We start from the raw sequence: 20,471 nt of genomic DNA, 5'->3' as shown, positions 1-20,471 counted from the left end.
GCCACCTCCAGAGCCCCACCAAATGTAATGGTGACTTGGGAAGACAAACACACTCACTCCAAATGTGCCCCCCTTCCTGCTTCTTCCCCCAGTTTGTATGGTGAGCGTGGTGCATCCCCTTATTCAGCTGGAATCAGCTGTCTCAGCTCTGCCCCACTTCTCCTGCAGCCCAGGTCTACTTGCTTGGCAGGGCAGTGTGAGGGAGCAGCAAAGACCTCGACTCTGTATCAGCAACCACAGAAAACAACCTGTCTTATCAGCACTGTTGTGGCTGCAAATCCAAAGCTGCAAATCCAAATTCACAACACAAGCTGCTGTGAAGAGAATCAACTTTACTCAGCCAAACCCAGCAGAGGAGAGCAGCTTTTTATCTCCAGTTCCAGAAGCTAGCTAAGCTCTCTATTACTCAGCCTACTTTGTCTCAAATTATTTTCTAGTAGCACCAGCCTATGTGGAACTTTCAATATCAGCCCTCTCTTTACAGCTATGATAGCAAGAAGTAAAAATGTTTCACAGGAAAGTACTTGAGACTAGAGAATGGCATTGTTTGCATACAGAGCTTGTTTTTCTTTTGAACTGGCTGTATTCTGAAGTGATTTAAGATATGACTGCTTCCCTTAAAATGTTCCTGCTTACATCAGATTTCAGTAAAGCCTTGAGACGATTAAGAAAGGGATACCACACTGACTATTGGCTGGTTTCATGATCGCTTATTTATAAGCCCAAAAGGGACAAGAGAAATCAGAACTAAAATGAACGCTGCAGATGAACACCATGAGAGTATACATTTCATAAAGACTTACACAAAAAGACTTTCCAGCCCCAAATATCTACTAACTCTGAACTCAGGAGCAGGATCAGTGAGAAACACTTTGGCCAGGACCATACCTTCATTATTTTCTCAGCTCTTTGGCAGTGACAGCATTCTTACCACTTCTATTACCATTACTGCCACAACTACAAGAGGAAAACACTTGGGAGGGCAGGACAGGTGAGAGAAGCAAGGCTTTCAGCTCGAGGGAATCTCTCAGCAAAATCAGAAGGGAGGTACTTGCTAATAGGTCTTTGGCAAGCTGTGTGAACCCGGCCTACCAGAAAACCTCAAGGAGGCACCTCGAAAGGGTCCCAGACATGGAATTCAGCATTCCTTCAGCACTTCAGTAAGATGCTACTTTCTATTGCAGCATCCAGAAGACAGAGAAAAAAGAGATGCAGTGGGGTGCAGAAATAGTCTTTAGAATCACTTATCAGTCAGAAAAAATGTGGTCATATCACATAGCAGAGGAACAACACCGAGGGAGGCCAGAGCAGCTGGTTATCAGAATCATCTTCACCTACTTAACCCAAAGTACTCTTGCTAGAGCTATGTGACATAAAACAAGGGCTGCCTGTGCCATCATGTTTTACAAAACTGTTTTTATAACACTATGGAAGCAGCATCATTTTTTTAAGCAGAGGTGCTGATACTATGTATAACATTCAGTAAATGGATATGAGGCACACAGAGACCCTACAAGGGTCTACTAATGTACATGCCTAGATGCAAACACAAATTAGTCCAGCCTGCAAGTATCAATGAATGTTTTTGAAACTGAAATTCTTTATTACACTCAAGGCTATGCTTTTTTCATCTACTTTTCACCACAACCAAATCTGCAAGAATCTTAATAAATAAATGGCCAACTTAATCCTGCTCTTTTAATCCTTTCCTCTAAATACCTATTTTTTGGGGGGCTTAAAAAGGCATTGAGCCAAGCTGAGATACCTAAAAAAGCCTCTTTCAATTTCTTTGGAAAACCTGGCTATCATTACTAAAATACATATGATTGTTAGATGTCCCAAAGTACACAGGATGGGGGTTTTAAGAATTCCACTAGCATGCAGACAATCTTCTAATTAATTAGGTCTAAAATAATAATGCAAGTTAAGAACACTAACTCATTCCTATTCACTTGTCAGCTATAGTTTAAGGTATATTTTTACAGGTATCACTTCAAGTTACACAACCTTCCCTTTTGTAATAGTTACTTTCATGTGAAAGGTGTGCAGTAGTATCAGGATGTTAATCATTATCTGGATTCACTTTCTCACAAATGGTGAAGAATTAGATTTCTTTATAGCCAATTGTTTTTATATGATAAAAATCCGTGTGCATTTTGAAAGAAGATATCTTTCTACATTTTTCCAGAATAACCAACTTGAAGAAAGCATTTCAGTAAACTGAAGCCAAAAGACATCTAATGAAAGCAGTAAGAATGCTCCAAGTTAAATCACTCCATTACTTTGACAGTGCTGCTGTAAACAGCTTCTAGAAAATCTGATTAAAATGAAGTCCAAATCTCAAGCAGTCAGATGAAAATTAAAATGCATCTCTAAAAAACAACAAAATCTTTGAGTGGTGGAAACGTTTTTCAAGAAGAGAAAGCAATGAAGTTCCATGACAAAACCCACGAAGAATAGGTATAAATAACTTTTTTAAGTGCTCTAGTTTGGCATGTCAGAATAGTACGGCATTTCTTGGATACTCAAACGAGTCAGACTTCCTCTGAGAGGCAACACTCTTCACCTTCCAAAAACAAAGTCAGACTCATTGTGTTTTACTCTCCCCCTTCAGAATCAGGTTTGGAAAGCAAAATCACACCTCTGGGAATTTCAAGGTTTGTGTGGATGGATGGGTTTGTTCAACCAAAATCCTGAAGAGACAATGTATTTTTAATACAATAGAAAAACTTTTAATCATTCCATACTATCTACTGATATATCTTCTGACTACTAAAACAAATTCACATTATGAGAACATGAGAGTTTTGGAAGTGGTAATATTTTCAGTATTTTTGCATTGGTGCACATTTACACTCCAGTATAATCTACCATATTTATGAAACCAGATCCACCCAAAACTAAGCACTACAAAAACAATTAGGAAAAAAGTCAACATTGAAGCAGCAAGATGGTATTATTTTAAGCTTCATTAACCCTCTCCATATGACAACTCCTTGGATTTATTACTGTAATGCACAAAACACAGAGCCTGTGTAGACCAGGAAAATTAACTGCTCCTAAAGGCAGCCATGAGATCATCACTGTCCTCTTGGCACGTTTTGGGAATGGCTGGAGAGAAACTGAGGGCAACAGCACAGCAACCTGGAGAAGAAAAGCACTGTGTACATTTCATTAGACTTCAGCGCTCCCAGAGCAGCTCCAGGAGAAGGTGCTGACCACCGATGCTGAAAATTCAGCCACATCTGAAGAGGAGCAGTTCTATAGCAAGTTCTTGACATCCCTCTGCTTTCAGTTTCTGCTCTCCCCCTTCAAAACCTCAAGATAATTCCTCTTTCAGAAGCACTCAGCTCATGAAAGTTTGAAAGTGCTTTGATGGGCATGTGTTTCAACTTTTTGCCTCCTCTGCAGGAGTAAGCAGGGATTTCTCCAGTAAAGGGCAACTGACTGTATGAGAATCTACTTCTGTCTGCCTCCAGATTTCCTCTCCACCTTGCTCAGGTGCTGTATTCTTTGGCAGAGGGCCTTAATACTCTTCCCCTTTCCTTTCTGTAGATTTGTCTTTCGAGCTACAGCAACTGCCTCCCCTGACAGCAGCAGCAACTGAGTGAAGAATGAATGAAGAAAAGGTGCAGCGCAGATCTGCAATTCAGTGTGGTTAGAAACAAATGGGACATTATGCACCTAGGGTGTTTAGATGTCTGCTGTTTCAGCTGATGCACCACTTCCTTCACAGGCAGCAAGAGGGACCACGCTTCCCTTCAGCTCAGACAACACTTTCTACATGAGTAACACACCATTCTAACTTGAATTCTTTGTTTTCAGAAAAGAAACTACTTGAAAGCATTTTTGGTTTTGTTGCCGTTTTTCTTTCTTGTTTTTTTTTTTACATGTCATTCAATCTCTCATGAAATCAAGACTATTATCTGGATGACACAGAACTATAGAACACTGCTGAGTTATTACAACAATGACTTAACACCGTCTAAAAAAAATAGCTGTACAACAACTTTCCAGACATCAAGTTTCTTATATCAGAGATGACAGACATTGATTGTGCAAATACCAAACCTCATTCATTGTCAAGGGAAAAAAGTTTCAAGTTAATCAGCTGCAGATTACATTCTCGTGCTTTTCTTCAGTCATTGTTCTCATAATGACAATATTCATTAACATTGTTTTTATTCTCAACAAAATTCTAAAGCTACCAGAAAACCAAAACAATCAGGAAAGGGGAGGGGTGAAGACTACAGTAGTCATTAACATACACTTTTGTGCACTACAGAAAATAACATCTCTAGCTATAATTTTTACCTTAACAGGAAAGTGGGAGACAAAAAAGTTTACTAGAGTACATCCTAAAACCTAAGTAAATCATACCCAACCATCCACCGTAAATTTTTATCATTTTAATGAGAATTCACATGAATTTCTGTAATCAATGAATACAGCAGAAAATACCTCTAGGGTTTTTTTTACAGCAGATAACCCAGTAGTGCTATAAAACTCATTGTACAGAGTTTACCATAACAATTAACAAAGTCTTAATCAGCAGTTCAACTCTGCCCAGCTACTGATTGCACCCATCTACTTTAAGATAGAGATTCTTAGAAGAAAAATAGTAGAAATTAAATATGAAAACTACACATTTCTTACAGAACTTGTGTTTTATTTTATATGTAGAATACCTATTATGGAGAAATACCAAACTATGGAGAATCAGTATTTTTAAGCAGATGGTGCAGAGAGAAGATTTAGTCCTTTATAAACTCATCAAATAAATGCACTAGGGTTTGCACGGGGATCCTTTTGGTTCCTGTATCTGTAAGTCAGCCAAACTCCCAGAATCTGAAAATAAAAAACAAAGATATTATTAAGCAGAGAGTTTCCATCTCATCTTCTAGTTTTACAAAATTTATTTTAAACATAAAATCATGACAAAGAATTTTCAGTGTAGGATACAAGTTTAGGATATTTTACTGTTGCTAAAATTGTACAGCCACACTCCATCTTTCTTAATTAGAAAAAAGAATGCATCCTCTCTCTCTAAGAAAAATCATACCCTAGCAACAGAGAGAAAAACAAAACCAACCCCACAAAACTATGAACAACAAAAGCCAAATTCATATTCACAATGCAATAAAAAATTTCCCATTGTTTTTATAACCAAAGTTAAATTATTCTTCCCCCTTCCCAAATCATAAATATTCATAAAGCTGCTTTTAATATAATGATAAAAAAACCCTCTGAACTGTTTCATTTTACCATTACCACCTAACTATATAGCTATTCTTGTGCATTTTCAAATCCTGTCATTCCCCCCAGCACCTTCACATTTTTAGCCGAGATGGCTGAGATCAGTGTGATACTGTTTAAGTTGCTGTATCTCTCTTCTTGTTGTCTTATTCACAAACCTTCTCAAAAGTGCACTAAGCAGCAGGAAGAGCATTTTCACATGCTCTTCTCTGGGATTAGAAAAGGCCTACTCTGAGGATTTTTATGCTCCAATCAATAAAGCAAATTATGCATCATCATGGTACTACAGCAAAGAACCAAAAGACCTTCTTAATTTTAACCTACTGTTTAAAATACAGTTCACTCTTGTGCAACTCTATCTTTGCTCTACAGGTGGCACCAAAAAAAAAATCCTCAAAGACCTAATGTGTGCTAGAGTGGGGAACAGATGGGAAAAAAAGGGAACAAGGTAAAGCAACAGCATTCTTTTAATACTGATGGAGAATGGTAGACTTGAACAGCTAAGTTTCTGAAAAGCTTGAACTTTACAGCACCACATTTTAATGCTGAGGTTTGTTGTCTAAATAACAAAGCTGCAAGAAAAGCCTTCCTTCTGACAGACACAGGTCTGTCATCAAGGCCTAGCTTTGAAAAATTGGGCCTAATTAATTATCTAATTCCTGAGACTGCACTGAGGTTTCCTGTAATAAACCCCCTAAAAATGTGTTTCACAAAGTAAAGCATTAAAAGTGGGGGAAAAGCACTCAATTTTCCAACCACTCACTCACCTCTGTGAAGCTGAAGAAGAGTCCTATTCCACCAACAAATCTCAGCACCATTCCAGCATATTCTTCCATTATTGGTGCACATGGCCTACAGTGGAGATTTCTAAGACAATCCTGCAACAGATACAGAGAATTGCTTTCCATTTGCTGATGACACTTTGTTGTTTGAAAGCATCTAGTTTGTTCTAGAAGAGACTGCTACCCATGGACAAAATTACAGCAGTTTTAAAAGACTTCAAGAGCTCATGTGTATAAATAAATGACAGTACAAACTTTGCAGGGTGCCCTGAAATTGTCTTTCCAGTAAATTAAGAGCTTAGTGTCACTGTAACAACTACATTACACGCCTGTTAAAATGCTGCTTGCTGTAACTATGGAAACATTTTTGAACAAACACAGTGTGAATAAGTTATGGCTTTTCCCACTTGAAGAACTTACAGCGGCGCAGGTTTCATTGGGATAAAAAACTCTGAATCCACAACAATTCAGATTTCTCTCGATATCTGTTCTTGCGCTGTTGGTGTTACTCCATCCCACCTCTAGAAGTTCACTCTAGAAGCCATAAGCAAATACATATTATATTCATTTTTTAACTGTTTTACATTGCAGCCCACATACAAAATCTAGTTGATAATGTCCTAACTAAAGCCTTCAGATCTTGATGCTTAACAGGAGAATATAAATATATTAAAAACAACTGGAGTGTCCAAAGAGACTGTGTAGCTAAAGAAAGAACATCACCTAACACCAGCACATTCACGGGTATAATTACTTTCCTTCCTTTGTTTTTGCTAAACCCAACAAGATCACTAGTAAAGGGAAATGTGACTAATCTAGCTGGGACTGCCCAGGCTATACACAAAAAGCACCTTCACATGCAGAAACCTATTGTTTAGTCACTGTGCCCTTACCCACCTCTTATGCACTAAGAACTGATCTCCATACCACATGGAAGACTCTTTTACTTTCACATGTAACTGCCTAATGTAGTTATGACTCTTCCAGTTACACACTAACAATTCAACCCTGATTACTGCATATTTCAGACAAGATTTCATCAGTTTATCTGAAATTGCTGAGCACAAGATATAATCAAGATATCATGCTGCTACACCTGTGACAATAAACCTAGAAAGGAAGCTTAAAAACAAATTAAATTAAAAAAAAAAAGTAATTTTAGGACCCAAATGTATTCTTTTCTATCTACCAGAGCCAAACATTGACCAAGGTCGACTCTTTAATAAATAGGACAATGCTGATTTTTTTTTTAAATATGCTCTCCTCATTTTATGGAGCACTACATACAAATACATGTGCCTGTGTACATATATATTTATAGTGTTATGCTATGGATTAACTTAGAAGGCAGGAAACTTTTCTTACCTGCTGTTCCTCATTTAGTGCCAAACAGGCACAGGAGACAGAAAACTGGACAATAAAGACTAGCAGAAGAATAATCATGTACTGGAAACAATCAATAGTTAAGGATACACTCGCAAATTAATTTTGCTTTTATAACATATGCACCTAATGGTATTCCTTATTTCACCAGGTAACAGTAAGTCCTCTAAAACAAAAGAACTGTGGAAGCAAATTCTGACTCCATGTGGAAAAGATGACCTAAACAATGTTCCCAAAACCCAATCATCATGCATTATCCCTTTTGGCTACTACTATACATTGGTGGCATTTCCTTGTAAGGTATTTCTTGCCTAGCAAGAAAACATGAGCAGAGAGGTCAATAAAAGGAGCTTGAGAGCAAGATCTCCAGCCATCTGCTCCAGCTTTAGGGACTCATGTAATTTCATCATACTTCACTTAAATAAAGCAGTAGAGAAGATATTTTTGGGGGTATTGCATATTCAGGTTGCTTTTTTTTTAATGACAAAGTCCTGTAATTAATTACCAAAAAAAACTTTAGTGTAGATTAAAAATAAAAAAAGATAAGAGTTGCTCTTGGAACACAGCCTCACACACTTTTGGACTACTGCATCTGAAGATGGCATAAAACAAAAAGAATAAACTTTGATACAAAAGATCGAAGATTGAAAATCGGCGAGTACTTTCAAAATGTGGCTGTTGTGTTCAGAGGCAAATACTTCACACAATTGAGCTGTTTGTAAAGTGGAAGTCAGTTCTTATTCACAGACCACAAAAGTTAAACATTAATAGTTCACCTACTTTAGCCCCATGTAGTACACAGTAAGAGGCACCTGTGACAAAGTGAGCTACCATAAAAAGCTCTCAAAGAATTAAAAGACCCTTATTTATAAAAAGAGATGTGAATACTTCTATCTTCAGAGCACAAACAATGGAAGGGAAAAAGGGAAACTGAAATAAAGTTAAATGGGAAGGAAGTCTAATTTAGACTGCGCTTGACCAAAGCAAGATCGCAAATTCCTGTTCTGTTCCTGAAGCCCTCCCCCAGCAGTCTCAGCTGACACAGGACACTGTTTACACAGCTCGAACCACGCTGCCATCAAACACTGCAGTGCATCACAAGGATACAAAGAATAGCAATACTTGATGATGTTTCACTGCACCGATCAATCCAACTAAGGCAATAAAGAAGAGGAAGACTCCTACTGCGATTACCACTCCAACAACTCTGAAACTAGAGATGAGGCCAAAGCCAATTCCCCATGCTGCAATTCCAATCAGCAGCAGGCTCACCAGCTGGAGGGAAGAGAAAACACAAAGTTAGACTGCATATTAAAACAGGCTCCCACACACAGGTAATTTTTTTGCATTTAAGTTGTTTTTAAAAAGGTACAATTTTTCTTGCTAGTGGGAAGAGAGGAAACACAACCCTAAACAAACCAATCCTCCACATAATTGTATAAGTAATTTCAGTTCCAGATGTTTTAAGGCATACATATTCTTCCACACTGTCAATGTAGAACTGTTACAACTCAAATCACCTGTAAATCAAGCCATGTTGTACTATCAGTGACTGACTAGAGACACTAAACTGTAGATCATTACATAACTGACAAATAAGCTAAAAATCATCAGCTTTAATTCAGAGTGGAGTAAGAACCAAAATTTCAGATCTTTTGTGAAACTGTGGCAGTATATTTAAAGAAAACAGAATATACAGCTATAGAGCTCTGAATGTGTAAAAAAGGGCACTTTGCCAAAACTTACTCTAATCAGCTGTATTAATTCATTAAAGAAGTTTCTACATACTTGATAATGTAACGCAATAGTTAACATGGTCACAAAAACCACATTTCAGATCTGAATTGCAAGGACTTTATACAGCACTAAAACAACAAAGGTGTCCTGCCTGCTCGGCATATTTTTTCAAGAAAATAGCTCTACTAATAAGTGAATCCTATTTTAATACCCAAAACACTTATGCTGTTTCCTTCCTTTTAAACATGGTATTCAGGGAAGGCAGGCAGGAATCTGTCCCAGTTACTTCACAGAGATTTATTGTTTATATGGGCAGGAAGCTCCAGCCTTTCCTGTTTCCACACCAAAAAAACACAACCCCAAGAAAAAAGAAATTCCAACATGAAAAGCTGCAGAGAAATCTGTAATGAAGTCCAGCAGGAGGGAAGCAGCAGACAAAGCCAATCCAGATGTGCAAGGCACAAGATGCCTAAGACTCTCTGGCTTGAAACAGACCTATGTGTAACATTGCTCATTACATTTTCTGTTAAATGACACCAATTCCACATGCAAGTGTTACCTTTCCAAAACTCTGATCTCACCAAAAAATACTCAGCTTTATAGCTATTTTAAAATAATCCAAACCAACAATATAAAAGAGTAGGCACTTAGTCTAGTTCAACTACTTGGATTTGCTTAACAACAGGTATAGAGCAAGCACTTACACTTGCTCACCGTTTCCATTCAAACAGGGCACATTCTCATGAAGCACATTTTACTGCTTACCCAGAGGCAGGAAGAATTAAAAAAAAAAAAAAAAAAGGTAATTTGATAATTTCCAACTTATCACTTTAGTATACTTACCCTACATCTGGGAATTCTTGTTGGTATTAATGCCAAATACATCTGTATATTTTTTCCATTTCAGTACATTTTAGAGAACTACCTAAGTAATGCAGCTTTTGAAACATGGAAATCTAAGATAACATCAAGAAAGCTACTAAAACAACTAGAGATGCTCATCAAGATCTAAACACAGCAGGTGGAATTTTTTTTGTGTTCACACAGGAATATATCTCAAAAAACTTTTTACCAAAAGCCAGTAATCCATACAAAAAATTCAAGAGCCTGCAAGAACAAAAGGAGGGTATTTGTCATACCTACACTTCTCTCTTAACACATAAAGATAAAAAAAAACCCAATATAAAACTCAAAGGAATTGTTCGGTACCAGCAGAGTTTAGCATGATTTCACATTTGTCTTTGTTTCTCTTAAACAAAAAGCCTAAATTACCACATTTATTTAAAACCAAAATAACAGGCCAAGGTGTCATGAATCAAAATTACAGAGAGGACTGAAGAAAAAACTAAAATAAAACACCTTGGCTCTTACACAGACAAATTTTCTGAATCCATGCTGCACAAGGCTATAAATTTCCTTATACCAGTATATTAAAAATTAGCCTGACTAATCAAACAGTTTATTGCAAGATGTACCTTTTCTGATCTATGCCCACTTACTTTTTTCACTGTCTCATTCCACTGGAAAGATTGAGTCTTCCATGTAAGTACCAGAAGCAAGTAACTAAAGAAACCCCACAGCCCAATTTCCAATCAAAAAGTGCTGTCTGACATCCCATGCTCTGCATCAGCTCCTAAATACTGAACTCACACTTCCACTACATATGTCTTTAAAAAACAAATCTCACAAGCAATGACAAAGCTCATTTCACAAAGAAGAGCAGATGAAACTTTGTTCCTAATAGTTTTCACTGATACTTTTCTGTCTGAGGGCAAATCTTCCACCAATCTGCCTCCAGGATACCAAAATACATGTTTGCTCAGCTCTTTGCACAGTTCATAACAGGTCCAAAAGCATTAGATGAAATTAGTTCATTCTTAAAATACTGAAATCAAAACAAGAGACAAAATCTGTGCCTCTAAGATCTCCTGGATAAACACAGTCTGTGAAGTGCAGGGTACCAGTTGCTTCTTGATGCCATTACTGATCTCATCTTACATTACTCTGATGATGCATGCATAAAATTATCTGCATGACACCAGAACTGTCCTGACACCCTGGCACAAAAAGCTTTCCTGGTAGAAACAGCCACATTTTGAATCTAGAAAAGGTCTGGTTTTCGATCAAGTGAGGAAAAGAAGTCTCTCTGGATTTTAAACCCATTACTGAGCTCAAGTTTTAGAGCTATCAATCTCATTTTTAACTGTTACCTCCATAATACCAAGGCTCTATTTTCCTTGACAAAGTTAGGAATTGTCCAATTCCTTAAAACATCTGGAAATTCAGTGTGATCACAGATCCATGCTACTGGGCTCTGGCTGACAAGCTATAAGAAAATGCTGTATCCAGTCAGGCAGATCAATGATTTTGATCTACATCAAAATCTGATGTGGATCAAAATCATTACTGGCCACTCCTTTCTTGCCACTTGAAATTGTGGAAAATTGACTGTTTCAAAACTGAAATGGAGAGTACAGATTTACTAAACAGTCCAGAAATTGATTTAATATTAAGTTTCTGTCTCCTCCACATGTTTACCGAAAGATGAAATTGTGGTTGTTCCTTTATATTCAGGTTTGGCACAGACCATCTAAATGAGAGGAATAACTTTCTCTATGTAGTTTTATAGTGCCATAATGTAAAAAACTACAGTAAAAGCATACTACTACAAAAAGGAAAAATAGCTGCTTTGAAAAGAGATTTTTAAAGTCTGTAAAACAATACAACACTCACAGTGCTACATACTGTTTAGCCACTAGAAATAACCACTCAGCAGTGCTTATTCCAGTGTTTTGAGATGAAAGGATTTAAATGCAACATATCTAAAATTGAAGCTGCTATCGCTTTATAGTATGAAAATCAGTGACCCTAACCACTTCAAATGAGTAACACATACATTCTAAACCAACAAGCTTTACCTACATGCAAAAAGGCCAAGTATTTCTGTTCAATGAAGGAGGAAGGACTCTCTATGGAGCTTCTGAATGTCACATTTTATTTAACTGAGATCACATTTCACAGCAGCGGAAGCCTCCCAAAGTAAACAGTACCATCCTTGGAAGACTAAATTATCTGTGAAACGTCATTTTACCTATATGAATTTACTTAGACAAAGCAAGCTTTGGTTAGTAACACTTAAAATATCTGCTTGATGTATTTACCAGAAATATCTGAAATCACAGACCAGTTTTTAGTGATTAGGGCTAATCCAATTGCCCACAGGAAGGCTGGAGAAATGACTTGTTAGGACTGAACAGTCACAGGCCGGAGTGCTGAACTTGAAGAGCAGCAATTGATGGCCCAGCATGCTGCTAGCAGCAGGTAAGCACCACCACAAAGGCTGGAGCCAATATCACACGGTATCTTCATCAACAACCTGAATATAACACAAAATTAATTTTCAGAGAACATGGGGATGATACTAAACAAGGAGTGGTTGACTCTCCAAAAAGAGATTTAACTCAGATATACCCTGAAAAACGTGAGGAATAAGCCAACCTCAGGAACCTTGCAAAGTAAAAAATTGTGCTCCTGGGTGCTCCAGTGTTGCCTGGGATCAGACCAGCTGAACAACAGCCTTAATGAGACAGATCTAGAGATCAGATTGTTTGTCAGGTTGAACACAAGCCAGGAGTCAGCTCTCACTGCAAACAGGGAAACCAAGAAGAGTGCAATCAAAGGAAACACAATGCTGGTGAGACTGAAGCTGTGTTCTATTTCAAGTCCCCCAGGCAGAAAAGGAATTTGAGAACCTGGCAGGAGTCAGTAAAATAGCATGGAGCCTTGCTAATGAGAGGTGTGAGAAGAGGGGATGGAGCTGGCTTTCTTTAGTACAACAGAGGCTGCCTGGGCTAATCACATACTAACTAAAGCTGAAGGCACATCACATAAACGTGGAAGCAAACTCTTCTGGGTATCATAAGTAGCAGCTTGGGAGGTTCACTGGACATGAGGAAACACACCTGCAAGGTGGTCTGGGGATGATCTCAGGGGTGTCCAAGACTCCACAGGCTAAGCCACAGACAGCAAGCTACTGCTACTCATAATCCTGATCAGGATCATGGACTGGTGAGCCCCAAAAATGCCTTCCAACCAACACTGCCACACACCACAGCCAGCACTTTGACCATGCCACTCTCTCCAAACCAAAAAACCAAAGTTTTAACAGATAGATAAGAGGTGGATTCAGCACTGACCAAGGACTATCTTCTCTACCAGTTCAAACCCTAGCTACATTACTTAAAGGCACACACACAAATATAGGCTTAGCACAATTCAATATATAAACTAGTAATTCTGAAATTTAAGTAAATACTTTACCGGAATAAACCTTTAGGTAGCACAAATTCTAGGTGAAGATCAGTGGTTTTCCCTATGAGATTAGAGTATTTCTACTTTGGTGTAAAACAAATGGAAAAAAAATTCAAGCATATTGTCAGTAGACAAAACATTATTCCAATGTCAGTATCTGCATAGGGAAAACTTTAGGGAGGATTGAAGTTCAAGATCAGTGGAAGAGATCAGACCTCAGTTTAGGCAACTTCCCTTTATTTAATACACATACATACACACATTTCAACTTCAGAGCTGTTCCAAATATAACAGTTTCCCTAATAAATCTCCAAATTTGCTCTCTTCTTTAAATCCAAGTTCTCCTGTAGACACAGCTGCTCATTTCCCTCCTTCCTGTACTGGAAAAAACCTATTTCTTTCCACAAATGCCCCTCCTGTACTTATGTGGAATTTTATAGTCTGTGTTACAAAAAAGAGACAAAGATACTGACAAACTATTTCTCTATACAATGCCATGAGAAACAATTCAAATGCTAAAACCACTTCCTCCTTCCTACAACAGCAAGCCATCAGCAAATCTGCTGTCTTGACTAACTGGCAACTTTTTGGTATTTCAACTAGCTTGGACTAGTATTTCAACTTCCTTGGCTAGGAAGGAAGTCATATGCAGAAGCTGGTATTCCCCCTGCTTCCTTACCACCTCAGTGCTAACAGGAGATGGTAAAAACCACATTTCAGAATTTAAATTTTACAAACTACTGACTCGCCCTTCCTAGGTAAAGAGATTATGTATCATTTATTCTCATATCAGCAAGGGTAATATTTACAGAATAGCTGTCAAAGTGAATATGAAACAGGAACTAAAACCAGAGAGATTACACAAATGATGAAATACATCCTCCCTAACCTCTCTCCCCACATACAAGTTCATATTCTACTACTTTAAAGGGTGATTTAAAATTTAAATGTCAAATGACATATATACTTAAGCTAGAGGCTTTTACTACTCTCCCCTTCCACTTGGGTAACCATTTCTGCACAGCCACAAAGAATCTACAAGACAATTCTGATTCCTGGCACTTAATTTAAAAACACCACGTTAAAACAACAGGCAGTGCATAGTGGTGTAACCATAACCTTTACCAAGTTAAAATGAAGATAAATTGGTTTCTCTCATAGCTGTAAGTTACTCCACCTGTAAGCAACTTTATTTCCTAACAGTACTACTTCAGCTTTTCCGAGAGCAAAGGAAAGCTCTGGGTATCTCCAAAGGACTTCTAACAGATAGCAAAATCCTCCACCTTTATGAGACTTACTTAAATGAAGAGTGATCAGCAGTCTGATTACTGAACAGCCTTGAGACACATAGTGTGGAACAAGCAATTTATGTGAAAGACAGCATTCCTGGCTCCTATCACAAAAGCCTGTTCTTTAAGTTTCAGGCCTTGTAAAGAGTTATTCACTTTATTGGTCATGTAACAAAGCTATTTACACACTAAAATGTCAGTTAGATTTAACCCCTGCTTAATACCCTCTGGTCTTTGGAAATGGAAGCTTTCTGCTGTGCAGCAGGAACAATTATGTTCTAAAATGTTTACTTTTACTTGTGTGTTTGTTCATTGTTTAAGAGGTTACAAAATGTTTTCATAAAGCCTGGTGAGCCCACAGATCCTTCTTCCACACATCATATCTCCTTCAACACAAAACCAGGAGTACAAAACCCCACAACTAATGATATAAGCTACAAGGCTTCTGCAGGACACTCAAAGGGGTTCACAATAATTGTGCTGGTTTTAAAGAGCCGTCCTGCACCACCAGGATGGCTGAAAAGGCCAGCAGTACCAAAACACCCCGTGTTCCATATACCCTTCTCCTCTGTGCCCTGTCATTCTCCTCTCTCCCTAAGGACAGGCTGCCTTCTTAGCTCCTCATGCCACTGCACACTCTGCAAAGGACAATGGAAAAGCAAAACTCTCTCCTGGCTGTCTGTGGACCAAGCACACGTCTAGATTCTGACCCACCACCACAGACCTCTGTCACTTTGGCTATAAACTGACACACAGCATAGCCCAGGGCCTTTCCAAACCCTGGAAAAACATCTTTAAATATCTGTACTATTGCTGTGTTCTTGTGTGTTCTCAAGCGTGAGCATAGAAACCTTCCCAAAATGCCAATGAAAACAAAGAGGCCACAAGACTGACATGACCAACATTAGCTTCCTTGACCAATACCTGGCAGCTTCTGCACCACTTTTACTTACATGTCAAGACTAGACAGCCCAGCTTATACTGCCATCTTCAAAATGCTCTTGAGAACAACAGAAATGCCTCCAAGGCAACCTGTCCCATTTGCTGAGCATCCAGGTGTGACAGTGAGGGAGACCAGCACAGAACAGGCTGGTGCTGGGGCAAACTCTGGATGCTGCACACCTAAATGCTGACCAGAGCCCATCAGACAGGGCAAGCAGTGGGTATTTTATCTTATTTATCTTACAGCTGAAAACAAACTTAGGAAAATCAAAACGGAGCTGCACTCAGAGACTGCAGGTTCACTAATAAATGTGAAAGAAATTGCCACCTGAGGCAAGAACTGTGCTTCTCTAACTCCTGTCTGCTTGTACCTGGCTCTGTGTAGCCACTACACCAGTCAGGAAATATCAGAGAACACAAAGACACATTCCCTTTCCTGAGGAAAATCCAGATGTTCACACTGCCTCGGACACTAAGTTTCCCTATGCAGCAAAAAGATGAGGCAGACAGATTTGCATGGAAGATGATCCTGATTTCTCTGCATCAGGAACTCTGAAAGCAAGACAAACATTATTATAAAATACCTTAGTAATTAAAAACCCTCTTAAAATCTTCAAGGCCATGTTGGATGAGGCTTTGAACAACCTGGTCTAGTGGTAGGTGTCCCTGTCCATGGCAGATGGGTTGGACTATCAAGATTTTGAAGGTCCCTTCCAACCCAAATCATTCTATGATACCAAACACACACTGTCCAAATCTGAGAATTTCTATATTTATCTTTGCTATTTCCATAATACAGGGAAACCAAGTTTGATAAAGAGGGCAGAAAGCCCAAATGCAACTTCAATAATTAAAGCACCCAGAGAGCAAGCGACAGTGATAGGAAAAACAAAACAAACAAGCCCAAAAACTCTTTAAAACACAATGCTTTGAAAATGGATGCAAAAACCACTTAACAGGCAATTAAAAAAGAGGTTCAAAGAATGACATAACACAAAAAGTGAATTATTTTGATATGGTACTTTCTAGTGTTACAAGTAAATGTGGATGCTTTTATTGAATAAGCTTTGTGCTACTAAAAATACACACTTCTAATGGAAAAGGTACTGTATGGTTTAATTGAAATCAAATGGCTAAGTGTAAGAAAACATAAAGCCTGCTCATCAAAATGTGAGATGCTTGCATACTGCCAACAAACATTTCATGTTTCCTGCTGCAGCAATAACTAAGTAGCTGCTTGGGTGACAAAACCAGCACACAACACCCAAATGAACTCTAAGTACTGCTTTTTTATTTGAATATTTGATCTTGTGGCTCCCCTACCACTTCAGCCTTTCACCACTAGTTAGGAACTTCCCTTTCTTCTCCAAAAATCAGATACGAATAAAGATATTGACTGTTTGCACTTCAACACAAACATTGAAGACTTCCTTGGAAGCTTAAGTTTTAAGCTACAAACATATCCCTGAATTAGGATTAATTCTGTGAACAGGCACTTTAAAGTTTGTATAGACCTGCCATTTGATGGGAAATGTAAATATGACTGACTGAATAAAAACTAAATAGGCCAGATACCCAAAATTAGTATTTTAAAGGTTCTTGTATTCAGTTCTTCCATGTAGGTCTTTATTCTGACAATATACATCATCATGTACTCAGAGTCAATAAAGAGTCTCAATTATTTTTTCCTACACTTCCTCTACCCATAAGGAACCATACTGAGGTCAGCAAGACTAAGCATAGATGCCAGAATTACTCATATAAAATAGACTGAAAAATAGAATCAGGGCCTAAGGACCCTGACTTAGTCAGGAGAAGAACCAAAAGTCATTGGCAAAGTAACATCTGAAAGGAGATCAAGTGAGCAGTTTGGTTGGTGGTATTCTGGTCTCTTGCCTTAAACCAGTAACTGATTTATTACTGCCAGGACATATATTTTTCTTGGCGTACTACTACAAAAAAAAAAAAAAAAAGCAACAACAACAAAAAAAAACAGTACTAAAAAAATTAAAAATAAGTTAAACTCCAATATAATATTTTACCTAGAGTGTTTTAATGAAGGGCAGAATGTAAATTGAAACCTCCAATATACAGTTTTCAAGGTTAATTCATGACATACAGACACATCAATGCTGACTACAAAAACATCCAAGAAGTGTCACCTATCCCTTCTTACTACCACTACTCCCTTCTCACCATTTATTAGTGAATCAATACTATTTCAAAGAGACAATCATTATGTTATTGCTCTGACTGTCTTCTCTATTTTTTTCCAGCTGGGAAAAAATAAGTCCATCATTCAAAGGGTTGCTGCTTCAACCCTTTATTTTAGGTTTCTGTCTAACCAAGGAACAGAGAAGCCCACACACTTTACAACTCTACCAGGCCAAGTGAGCACATTAAGTGTTATTTCCCCAACTAGGAATTTAAAAGCATTAAGTCTTGTAACTTGTTTTATTAATAAACAATACTAGCAATAGCAATTGGACATTCTTGTAACTATGATTTAAAGAAGTCATTCCTTCCCTTCAGCAAAAACAGATGTTTTGTATAAGTCAAGTGACAGAAGACAAAGTGACACCCACAAAGTAAAGTCTACTCGAGCATTCATCACAGCAGAGATTAAAGTGGTAAATACACTGTACAGGTACCACAGACAGAACTACAGAAGTCCAAAAGTTCAACCCACCCTTGCTATGGCCAGATATGCCCAAAAGCAAAAGACCTATCAGACTCATTACAGCTGGTTAATATATGGCTATATGACTGTAGAATTAATGATGCAGTCATCAGGAAAAAACACCTGCCGTCCTCATGACATTACAGTATTACTTGTGCATCCCTCTGAGAATGATCCAGATTTCTCTCACTCCTCTGTCACACAAGGAATAATAGCAGTAATAACAAAAGAAGTGTTGCATTAACTGAAAAGCAAAATTGGGATGGGATAATGCACCCATAAACCACCTTCTGGCACAGGAAAATCTCATGAAAAGTTGACCACAATGATCTTCTGGGGACCCTTTCAACCTCAGCTATTTTATGATTCTAACTTAGTTCAATTGTGACACTCTACATCCATTAAACTTACCTTCAACTACAGATATCAAACATCTATCTGCTCCCCTCTGTTCTAAGTGTAGCCCAACAACAGGAGGCACCACAGGGATCCAAGCTAACTTTTACAGTGGGTAGGCTGGGCTGCCTTAGCGTGCTCCAGACTTTTTTGGGGACGTATTTCACTCCTAAAGCTCCTCCAAGGATGGAGGCCAAGTAATTATGCAGCCTCTTCCTACATAAAGGTTTCTCTTCTGCTCTTTTCTGAGGAAAGGGGGGGTTGGGTCACCTTGCACACCCAAGAACATCAACCAGCTCTGGATTCAGCACATTCCTTTGCGCTTCATCAGGTCCAGTTACTGCCAGGTACTGTTTGTTCTGATGAACAGTGGTGACCTGCTTGTTCTCTAGTCTTGTTCTCAGCCCAGATCAGGCATTGCTCTTGGAAGAGCACAGATACACTGTCCAAAAGCACTGGGTGACCCCAATTTCAGTCTGCTCAAAGTCACTCCCAAGCACAGTTGTTAAACTTGAAACATTAGAGGACAGTCTACCTCTCCAGATGTTCTGTGAGAGGAAGCCATTACCCTTAGTCCCGTTTCGTGTTATTTCTGAGCCCTTTAAAAATAGATATCGAGGAAAAAAATTCCTGTAGCTACACCACAATTGGAGATTTTTTCTTCTCTGTTTAAAACAGGCCCTCCAATACTCTGGAACAGAACCAGGCACCTGCCTGCACCTCCCCAGCAAAGTCATTTATTTCACTTTAACATCCCACTTCTCCCCCTCCTCACGTATCTTCCCCGCACCGCAGGCAGCCCGACTTGGTGACTCTCTGGTTTATCCCAGGAACACCGGGGTGCCGGGGCCTCATCACTGACCCGACTGCACTCCTTTGAGCGCTGATGCTTGGCTGAGGAACAACAGAACAAACCCTCCCTGCTTCACGCCTGGATTGGTGCAGCGCCCTTTGCAGCCGGACAAAAAGGGCAGCACCGGCGGGCCGGGCCCCGGAGCCGCTCCCCGCAGGAGACGAGCCAGCCGCCGCCGCCGCCCCGGGCAAGCAGCGCTCCCGGGCCTCGCTGGATTTTGATCCCGAGCAGCCACGTCCGCGCGGTGACAAAGCCCGGCCTAACCGCTGCTGTCACCTCCTCATCCCTCCCTCCCCATCCTCCCGAGCCGGAAGCCGCGACCGCCCAGCGGCCGCAGCGCGGACCCCCCCGGCCCCTGCGGCCACATCCCGCCGGCAGAAGCGCAGCGAGCCCCGCCGCGCCACCTCCCCTCCCTATCCCAGCCCAGCCGAGCTGGCGGCGGGAGCAGCGGGACGAGGCAGAGCCCGCGGCGGCGGGCGGGCCCCGAGCGCAGCGCGGCGGGCACGCACCGTGTAGAGCAGGTTGAGGGCGCACAGGCAGTTCTTGGAGCAGGCGAAGCCCCCGCACGCCATCGCTCCGCCGCCACCGCCGCCCCGCGCGGCCGCCGCTCCGCCAGGAGGCCGCGGCCCCGCCCCCGGCCGCGCGCGGGTGCGGCCGCAGCAGGTGAGCGGCGCCCGCTGATTGGCCGCCGCGGGGCGCAAAGGTAAATGTATGCAAATGAGGCCTGTGACGTCGGCGCCGTCACCCGCTATCCGGCGGCTCGCGCCGCACGGGCGGGGCCCGTCCCCTGTCCCCGCTGCTGTGAGGATACCAGCCCCGGTCCCCTGTTCTCGTAGCCCGTG

The 20,471-nt window shown here is 40.0% G+C and overlaps 1 protein-coding gene across 1 annotated transcript; it reads right to left on the bottom strand.

The window, feature by feature from the left end:
• Positions 1-3,846: 3,846 nt before the first annotated feature.
• TSPAN13 (tetraspanin 13) lies at positions 3,847-20,262 on the bottom strand. The gene is made up of 6 exons (XM_059468886.1): positions 20,139-20,262; positions 8,529-8,696; positions 7,404-7,484; positions 6,459-6,572; positions 6,024-6,134; positions 3,847-4,848 (listed from the first exon to the last, which is right to left on the bottom strand). The coding sequence occupies exons 1-6, from the start codon at positions 20,199-20,201 to the stop codon at positions 4,774-4,776; spliced, it is 612 nt and encodes a 203-aa protein (XP_059324869.1). The 5' UTR covers positions 20,202-20,262; the 3' UTR covers positions 3,847-4,773.
• Positions 20,263-20,471: the final 209 nt, after the last annotated feature.

Source organism: Ammospiza nelsoni, chromosome 1, assembly GCF_027579445.1.
Source record: "Ammospiza nelsoni isolate bAmmNel1 chromosome 1, bAmmNel1.pri, whole genome shotgun sequence".
Classification (NCBI taxonomy): Eukaryota; Metazoa; Chordata; class Aves; order Passeriformes; family Passerellidae; genus Ammospiza; species Ammospiza nelsoni.
This window is presented reverse-complemented; position numbering and strand designations above follow the sequence as displayed.